The following is a 10,013-nucleotide window of genomic DNA, read 5'->3' on the forward strand; positions in this document are numbered from 1 at the left end:
AGACAGTAAATTGAGTTGGAGTAGCCACATAGAGTATCTGTGTAAGAAACTGTCCAGAGTTATGAGCCTACTAAGAAAACTAAAATGCAGTGTCAGTAGGGAGGTAATTACTCTGACTTACTATGGTTTGTTTCATTCCCATTTCAATTATGGGCTCCGTCTTTGGGGTAACTCAAGTGATATGAAGAAGGCATTTATTTGGAAAAAAAGAAATTCGCTGTATTGTTGGTCTAAGGAGTGTTGAAAGCTGTAAAAATAGTTTTATCGAGCTTGGAATCATGACTCTCCCTTTAATGTACATTTATTGTAACCTGGTCCATGTTAAAAAAACCTAACTCTATTAACAAGACATAGTCATCAGCATGAACATAGAACTAGAAATAGGAATAACCTAATTACCCCATACATCAGACTGCAAAAACATTCAAAAGCTATAATTATCAACAATACTCAAAAAAAGTTCATATCTACAGTAGCACAATGACACAAAAAACAGGCTTTTTATACTATTGACGAATACCTGAGTCATAACGTGAGCATCTGACTGTTTTATATTATATTTGTAGCCTACATGTTTAATGTTATGTATATATGTGTTAGCGGTACGGTATATTGTTAGTATATGCAATGCTATGTATTATCTTCACATGACGTTTGTTATAACATTTGTAATGTTCGATGACAAAATAAAGATTATTGATAAAACTTATTCATGGAATGGATTAAGTCAGCTGCTCAAGACACCCATAGACGAGAAGCAGTGTGCTTCTAACGCAACTTTAGCCGAATATTATTAGTTGACAAGTTGATATTGTGGTAATTATACAAGATAATACAGTAGAATACTGTCTCGTTTCATTCAAATTTGGCTCTCACCTACACAGATTTACCGGGAAGAAATGCCTGTATATGTAAACCGCAAGTAAACTTCTCCGGTATACCTGTGCAGGTGACAACTTTTACGCAAATTCAATTTCAATTAAAAAAATTTTCTACTAATTAGGTGACACTTACATGGGAACTCCATCGACCAGCTGCATGACAACACAGTGCCGGTTGCAGTCAATAGGCTTGGGGACAGGGAAGCCGCGCTCGTGGAGGGCCTTCAGGTAGGCGAACTCCTTGGTGGCCGAGATGCGGGACAGGTACAGCCACGAGGCCTTGTGCCGGTGCGCGTGGTAGTCACGCTTCTCCTTCAGGTTACGGAAGCAAATGCGGCCCAGTCTGCAAACCACCAACACCCCACATTTCATTGTACAATTAAATGAATAGCAGGTGAAAATAAAATTCGTATGACTTTTTGTTGGTGGGGAATCCCTTGCGGGAGGGTCCCATCTCGCCTAAATATATCATTGAGACTTACGACTATCATAATTCCAAATGCTGTCCTTACAGTAGAAATGGCTTAATAATGTGATGTAATTTTTGACCTGTGATATGATGATCTAGTTAAATTTGTTATTGCTTTTGTATGTTTTTAGGATGTCTTACATTTGTTTTTAATGTTTTGACAATAAATGGATCTTGAATCTTGAACATAGTAGGAGAAAGATGCAATCTGAAACTTGGGAAGAAATAAAATGATGCTGACCTGTGCAGTTTTAGACAAGCCGTATTGCCTTCACCGTCAGCAACAATATAGACGTTGGACTCTTTGCCTGTGCCGATCTGGTTTCCAAACGAAGAAATGGCTTCTCTGGAGGTGAGCGACTTCAACGCCAAATAGTCATAACCACTGTTTGTTAGACGATAGCCGTCATCTGAAAAGGGCAAAATTCAAGTTTTCAATTGACAACAGAAATAACTTGACAAAAAATGTTCTATTTGAAATTTTCATTTGAATGCAGAATTAATTCCATGTAAGACTAACTGAAATGAATTCTGCATGGTGACTTATCAATGATTTGTGATGATCTTTTTTTTGTTAATTATATTAAAAATAGTCACTTTGGCTAACCATTTATTACTTATTTTTTCTATTTAACTTATTTTTCGGTAATAAGTCTTATAAGTTAACTGAATTTTTTTTGTACTAAAGTCTTTCAGTGAAGTCATTAGTTATTTACTTAAAAATAAAATTACACTACATTCTTTTTCATTCACTACTACTATTTTCTACTATTATATAATTACTAGCAGGGCACCCGTGCTTCGCTACAGGAATTGAAAGATAAGATTATTTCTGTGAACCATTTATAATCTAAATTCAGCCAACATTGTTATAATCGTTTTTGAGATTAGGCCACAACTTGAAAACTATTGCGTCAAATCATTCGATTAATCATTGATGTATTGGAAGTGCTCTGTAGAATAGTAGTCCAATTGCAGCGAATTTTGTAGAATATTGGGAAAAGGAACAACAGCTATTTGGCCGTTTTAATAAATAACCCCTTTCTTCCGCCCAAGTTGAATTTTGGCCGAATTTCCTTATTCTTTGCAAACAGATTCCACAACGGACACTTCTGAAGTTTTGAAAATAGCCTCCATATATCATACTGAATTATTAAAAGTCATCTAAATTGTTTAAGCAGTTATCGCGATCGGATATACAAACAAAATTAAATTAGTCTTGATAGAATAGGATCGCTTGATAGAAGCAACTCCCGTCATGAAAGTTTGTTTTATGAGAAATAAAAATCTGGTGTGGCGCACTCACACAACTTTCTTTGCCGTTATGAAAATTGATCACCTGACGCTAGTGTTTACGCGCATCTCGAGTCTACTATTCTAAGATCTAAGCCAGCTGGTGACAGTACAATAACGCTGGAGACACACGAAGTCTGCTATCTCTTCATAGTGAATGAATTAATGGAATCAACAGTTGCCAACAGTTTGCAATTGAAATAATAACATTTTCTCGAATTTCGAGCTCATTTTAAATTTCAGGTGAAAATGTTACTGAACATTAATTGTAGAGATTTTTATGCTTAATCTTTTCCACTTGTAATATTTCGTTTAAATTGTATATGAAGCTTAATAATTGGGAATCTAAAATCAAACTTTGCATAGATGGGGCGGAGCTCCTAGAATTTTTACAGATATGGGACTTGTATCAGTTGATAGAGCTTATCAATGACTATTCCAGGTATGAATTTAATTAAAATCGTTGAAGCCGTTTTCGAGATAATCGCGAAAAACCCTGTTTTTTACAACATTTTCGCAATTTTATCCTCCATCTTGAATTGCATTAGATCGAAATTGTTCGTGTCGGATCCTTATATTGTAAGGACCTTAAGTTCCAAATTTCAAGTCATTCCGTTAATTGGGAGATGAGATATCGTGTACACAGACGTGTACACTCATATACACACACACACATACAGACCAATACCCAAAAACCAATTTTTTGGACTCAGGGGACCTTGAAACGTATAGAAATTTAGAAATTGGGGTACCTTAATTTTTTTCGGAAAGCAATACTTTCCTTACCTATGGTAATAGTGGCAAGGAAAGTAAAAACTATCTATACTCCCAGGAATAGCTCTGATTGAAGCAGCAGTGCCCAATCAATTTGTTCTCGATAAATGCATTTTGATTAGTTCTTCAACTTGGTGCCAACCTAATGAAGTCATCTCAACTCAATGCCAACGTGTCAAAATTATAAATTAAGTTCCCAGTTAACAACTGTTTCGAAGAGGTACTCTCTCTAGATTATAGATCTTTAATAACATATGATATGGACATTTCCATTATAATAAGGAGATTAGGAGAAGAAGAATATACTTGCTAAAAGACTAACTTCAAACCCTTAAAAACCACCCTTAGAGTTGGAATATCGCCAAAAGATTTCTTAGTGAGCACCTAGGACGTTTAAGGAAGCTATATTCTAAGTTTTGTTGCAATCCATCCAGTAGTTTTCCAGAAATCGTGATCAGTGAGATAAGAATTTTATAAGTACAGATTGATGAAGTTTGAACACTAGTTCTGAAAAATCTAGAAAAAATGAAATTTGGGCTTCCAGGTGAACGAGATTGATATTTTTAGAATCTATGTTCAAAATTAGGTGATCTAAATCATTCCCGTTTTTCCGGTATGCAATCCACAAGTTGACATGTTTTGATGCGAACAAACACAACCCTACTCTCTCTTATTATATAGATATTTTCTCATAAACACACTTTATACATTTTAATTTTTTACTCCACTAGTACTGCACTCAAGGTGCAATTCCTTAGAGGCATATCAAGACCCGTGTATGATTTCCTGGTAGGAGTCGTCCATATTGAATCAATTTGAATCAATAATGGATGTAATCTTTTGAAACGGCGCGTCTCGACAAGACTAAGGAATTGTACCTTTACTCAAAGGGCTTTGTTGTCTTCAATCGCCTCATGCAGCAGTAGGATAGGCCTACATTTTGAATAGCCTAAAACAAATTGATTTTGGCCACTCATTTATTAAAAATTCAAAATGCAGTACTAGTTTCGGTTGATACATGGATAGCTTACAGCATTCATTAAAAACATATCTGTGACAATTTCAACAAGTATTATTCAAATAGGCTAATATTCGAATATTATTATTTTTATTGTGAATAACTATTATTAGTTTCCTTTCCCGTTTTTGACGTGTCCTTGTGATCACATTATGACCTAAAAATAATATTGAATACTATTCAATTTAAAAAAGGCTATCTAACTTCAACGACATAGGTTTTAAAATTTCATCCACAGAATATGTTATTTATTATCGGCTTTGAAATCACAGGACTTTTCTTGTTCGTAGAGGAGGAGTGCAATGAATATACAATTACATATGATTAGCCTAAGGAATCAGCTTTGAGCTTACAATGTTTTCCACGTTCATAGCTGAGCAGTCGATGCTTGCAAAGTTCTCTGAGGAGTTTGTGGACTCCGCCATGACGTAGATTGGCTATGGAAGCGGCCAGAGCTCCCGGCACCAGTTCGTGATTCTTCATTCCCATCTCGATCTACAACAACGAATCAATCATAACACTAAACGTTGAATGTCAGAAATCAGAGAATTTACAAAGCTTTATCAATCAATAAGATAGGTTGAAGCAGAGACATTTTCTGAACGAATAAAAGAATCGTCTACAATTCTTGTCAACAAGATCAAGACTATTAATTTCATCCAATTTTATCAAATTGAAACTAATTTAACTTTGGCCTTACCTAATATTGATAATTAAAATTCAATGAATAATAATGATTCATATAATTTGTTGCCTTCATATTAGGCCTATGGTTTAATACCTATAATTAATAATGAATCTTAGCCAAATATCAACGATGTTGTGGGTTAAGTGGAGGAGAGAACGGTTAATGCCTAAACTTCATCCACAATGCTTGTAATAAATAAAGCGTAAAATAAGGACTTGTCTATGTTGAATATTTAGAAAACGATAAGTTTGATTGAAAGGCAATAAAAGGAAAACAGACATTTCTTGTGGGTAGTGACTCACTACTAGTGAGTATTACAACTGTAGCAACACGGGAGGTAGAGTTTAGGTCAAATGATTTAGCTCAAATTAGGATGTTTTTCAAGTCAATACTTTTAATTTGCTAATACTAATAGCTTTTTAAGGATGTATTTAGTCCACAGAGGGCATAACTGGGCTATGCAGCTTTTTTTCATGATAATGCATTAGTTTATGTGGATTTAAAAAGTAGCCTACCTATTGTCTATTAAATAAAGTTACTGTATTAGGTTGATTCATGAACAATACAAATCATATTTCAGTTTCTAAATTGGAGTATTTTACGTTTTCTATTATTTCATGAAGCAATACTTTTGATAAAAGAGCATTGGATATTTTGAAACATGACAATTATAGCAACACGGTAAACTTATAAAAAAATCAACATAACCTAACCTCAAAATTGCAACATTGTTTCTGTTAAATCAAGAAACGTTGGATTAAAAAGAGTATATGAATGTGAAATATAAGTACTAATTCAACAGAAAACATTTTTGATCACTGATTATGAACTATTGAGTAATTTAGAGTTTGTACTACTTACGGCTGTCAAAACTCTGAAATCTTCCCTGCTGAGATATCGCAATATGGTTACGTTTAGTTTCCCCATTTTCAACTCTTTTTAAGAAGTGTATTATTTTATATTTTATGAAAAAATGTTTCAAGAAGAAAACAGCTAGAATAACTGTAGCATTTGTAAACCTCGAATCCAAGACATGTGAGTATTACGATAAGATAGACCAAGTTAAAAGAAACACTATCAAGAGCTATCAGACACTCAACACCAGTACAACTTATAAGTATTATTGATTATTCATAGATTTCTCATAATAAATCAATAAGTTGAAGCAGTAAAATAACTTTAGTAGAATGATTTTCATGTACAGTAAATACAAAGACTATACATAACCTAAAACCGCGTGTCAAAAAAGAAAATTGAATACCATGGCCATGGGAATCTTAACCAATTTACCTAACCATAGAAGTAGAATTTGGAATGTTTACCTGAAAAGCTGAGCTTGGAAGGAGCTTCTCTTTGTCTCAGAAACAGAGTAACGGCCAGCAACAGTCACAGTTATAACATAGTTATTCAAAAGTATTCTTTGAGTATCTATAGTGAGGTCCACGTTATAATGGTAGTGTACGATTTGCAAATGTGAAAGAGTTGGGGGTTAGGTTTTATTTAGGTTATATTTAATAATGTTTTTTCAGGATAAGTTAGGTTTTTGCTTGAAAATTGCAATATGCTAGAAGGGGGCTAGGGTCCAGGTAGAGTTATGTTTTTTGATGTTTCAAAGGTAAAAGGATAGGTTAGGGGGTTAGGATTTTGCTCTGAACCACATGTTTGTGAACATGTTCATAAAATGAACCACATTTTTGTGAAAATGTTCATGAAATGAACCAAATGTTTATGTTTTGTTCTAAAGATGACGAACAAATCCAAAGTATTAAATGTGAATGGGTTAGAGGTTAGGTTTTATTCAGGTTATATTTAATAATGTGTTATTAGGATAGGTTAGGTTTTTGCTTTGAAATTGCAATATGCTAGAAGGGGCGAGGGTGCAGTTAGAGTCATGTTTTTTGATGTTTCAAATGTGAAAGGATAGGTTAGGGGGTTAGGATTTTGCTCTGAAATCTAAATTATTAAATGTGAAGGGGTTAGGGGTTAGTGGTTAGGTTGTTTTGGATTATATTTAATAATGTTCCATAAGGTTGGGTTAGGTTTTTGCTTTAAAATTGCAATATGCTAGAAAGGGCTAGGGTCCAGGTAGAACTATGCTTTTTGATATATTTTCAAAAGTGGAAAGATAGGTTAGGATTTTGCTTTGAAATTGCAATATGCTGGAAGGGATTAGAGGTTTTTCAAATAGTTATGTCTATTGATGTTTTAAATGTAAAAGGGGAGGTTGAGGGTTCGGTTTTTGTTTTGAAATGACAATATGCTGACTTAGTTATAGTGTTTTTAACATCAGTTAAATAACAACTGTTATATTTTATTAATTATATTTTTCAAAAGTACTTTTTCTTTTATTAAATAAAATAATAATATATCAATTATTATATTGAAGTAAATGATGAATCATCATTGGATAATAATATTTTCATCAAATAGAATGACGATTGGCTCCAGTTACAGTGCTCGGTAACCATCATCACAAAGAACGTTACATTCAAAGAACTGACTGAATGGAACGGGAAAAACCCGTTGCTAACGCATGCGCGATACGGTGCTGTCTGAGACAGAGAGTGGTTTGTGAGCTTGGAATGCTGACAACATGGCCAGCTTGATTTGTTCTGTAATTTCAAATTGGAGATATTTATATTTTATGATAAAAAATTGTTCAAATCGATGATTGATTAGTCTATTCAGATTGGAAAAACATTTATTAGTAGATTTTGTTATTTATTTAGTTATTTTGAAATTTTCCAAACACTATTATCAAGTTGGCTTAACCGGCAAATTCAAATAGGCTACCGTATGCTAGCCATGAACTGAAGAAAACTAAATGATTTTATATAGGCTACCAACTATAATAATATTGAAAATTGCTATAAAAAGGGGATATTTGCTTGTTTCAGCTTTGAATCTCAGTAGAATAACCAACATCATAAATGTGTCCAGGCTACTTGATGAATCCATCGAATTATCATAGACTACCGTACCCAAAATGAGATTTGTGTTGGCGGTCAACAAAGAATATAATTATTATACCGTATGAAATTTTATTGAAAACGTGAAGAATAGAGGATTTTACTTCAGTAAACATATCTGATAATCCTGTTAGTGATTTGTAACGTAGGCTTATAAATTAGTAGCATACGATTACTGTTGTAGGCCTACTATAGAGAGTAGATTGCTTTTGGCTGTATGAACAAGTTTAATGTTGTCGGTTATTTATCAACACTACAAGGGCCAGTTCATATTAAGCGTTTTTAGAGTCGGCAAAGCAGGAAGCTCTTCGATTGGTAAAAGAAACGGTTAATATTGTTCTTGTAATAAATTGAATATGATCTGGCCCTAACGTAGAAGAATGAGAACTTTCTTGAAATAGAATGAATACAATTTTTGAAGCTTCAATTAGAAACTCTAAGTTCAACAAAAAACATTGTTTTGTCTGAGAGCTTGTTGAAGGATAATTATATTTATTTATTGAATGTCCAATGGTATACCTCAAAAAGAAAAACCATCACTGTCCTTCAACTTCCCATGAATGTTGAGAGATCTAAATTTCTTATTGAAAATAGGTACCTAATATACCGGTAAGGTATTGTATTGTAATTCATATTTGAATCCAATAGATCCTGGTGACTTGTTTAAAATAATCAATCATATCTTATTCGTCAAGGAAAATAGTTTAATGATGATTCGAATAATGAATTTTCATAATTGATATTATTGCCTGAATATAGAAATCAAGTAATAGTAGGCCTACCATTAACTTTCATAGGTATTCTTTTTTTGCAAAATCTTTAATCATCAATAGACTAATTATTATTTGTTATTGGTTAATGTACTGAGTCATAGATATAATAGCCTTTCTATTCTCCTGCGACAGCTAACCATCAATTTAATATAGGTAATAATATGCTAACTTATTGGAATTAATGTAATGTATCATGATGGAATTGAAGATTATTATATTGCATATGAATGAAGGAAAAATAAATTTGAGATTTTGCAAAAAATAAAATTATTTCTGTAATTCACCCAAAGTGACTAAAAATAACGACATTGCCTATTCTGTGAAAAATACTGTATTTTTTAAAATGATTTCAAAGTATTATAGCTATTATTTGTTTCAGATTGTTAGAGCCAATGTAATGGGCTTCAAATCACGTTACTTAGTAGCTCAAAATAAAGTCGTTACCTTTAAGAAGCTTCTCGTACAAGGATGGCGGGTTCGCAGTGGACTGTAACAGCGGTTTTCTCGTTCGGGTAGGCGGTAGCACGTTATTGTAATAAGAAATCACTTGCACTGGCTGGGGGGAAAACATGGGCCCATGTCGCAGCGAAGAGGTCGTACATTTATAAGTTCTTTCAAAGGGAGGAAAAATTGGTAGCGTTAGTGCACGTTTTAGAACAAGCCATCTTGACAAAGCGGAAACGGGCGAAGTAGTAGTGGGGAGTGGAACAAGCCGAGAGAGAGAGCAGTGCCATCTACAATGGGCTTGGCGATATCATTGCGGCTGATGGCAGTGGCATGTTAGATGGCCATGGGTGAGCGCGGTTGATTCAAAACACACAGCCAACTTACCGACAGATATAAGAGGGAAACTGCCGAAGTTATATTGGCGGTAACATACCCCCCCCTCAAAAACGAACAGTTTTTCATAGCGGTGGAAACAATCTCCAGCGGGTCGGTGACAATACACAGTGAGAGCGTTGCACAAATGACCAGAAAGGTGGCGCAGACAGGAACAGTGGTGTAGCTAGGAGCAGCGGTGTAGACAGAAACAGCAGTGTAGACAGGAACGGTGGTGTAGACAGTAACGGCGGTGTAGACAGTAACAATCCTCACGGATGTGAGCGAGGCGGTCTTCATGCGGTGTGTGCGGTAACTTGTAGAAGGTT

General features: G+C 34.4%; 1 protein-coding gene across 1 annotated transcript in view; it reads right to left on the bottom strand.

Annotated features, from left to right (window-relative positions):
• Nucleotides 1–6,434, bottom strand: part of LOC111055355 (serine/threonine-protein kinase RIO2) — a 47,721-nt gene extending 41,287 nt beyond the window's left edge. Inside the window, exons 1-4 of the mRNA XM_039428707.1 lie at nt 5,985–6,434; nt 4,789–4,930; nt 1,592–1,760; nt 1,015–1,224 (exon numbers count right to left, since the gene is read on the bottom strand). Of these exons, the coding sequence (XP_039284641.1) occupies nt 1,015–1,224; nt 1,592–1,760; nt 4,789–4,930; nt 5,985–6,050 (587 nt within the window). The 5' untranslated portion in view covers nt 6,051–6,434. The remainder of the gene's footprint in view (nt 1–1,014; nt 1,225–1,591; nt 1,761–4,788; nt 4,931–5,984) is intronic.
• Nucleotides 6,435–10,013: the final 3,579 nt, after the last annotated feature.

This window comes from Nilaparvata lugens, chromosome 5 (genome assembly GCF_014356525.2).
Source record: "Nilaparvata lugens isolate BPH chromosome 5, ASM1435652v1, whole genome shotgun sequence".
In the NCBI taxonomy this organism is placed as follows: Eukaryota; Metazoa; Arthropoda; class Insecta; order Hemiptera; family Delphacidae; genus Nilaparvata; species Nilaparvata lugens.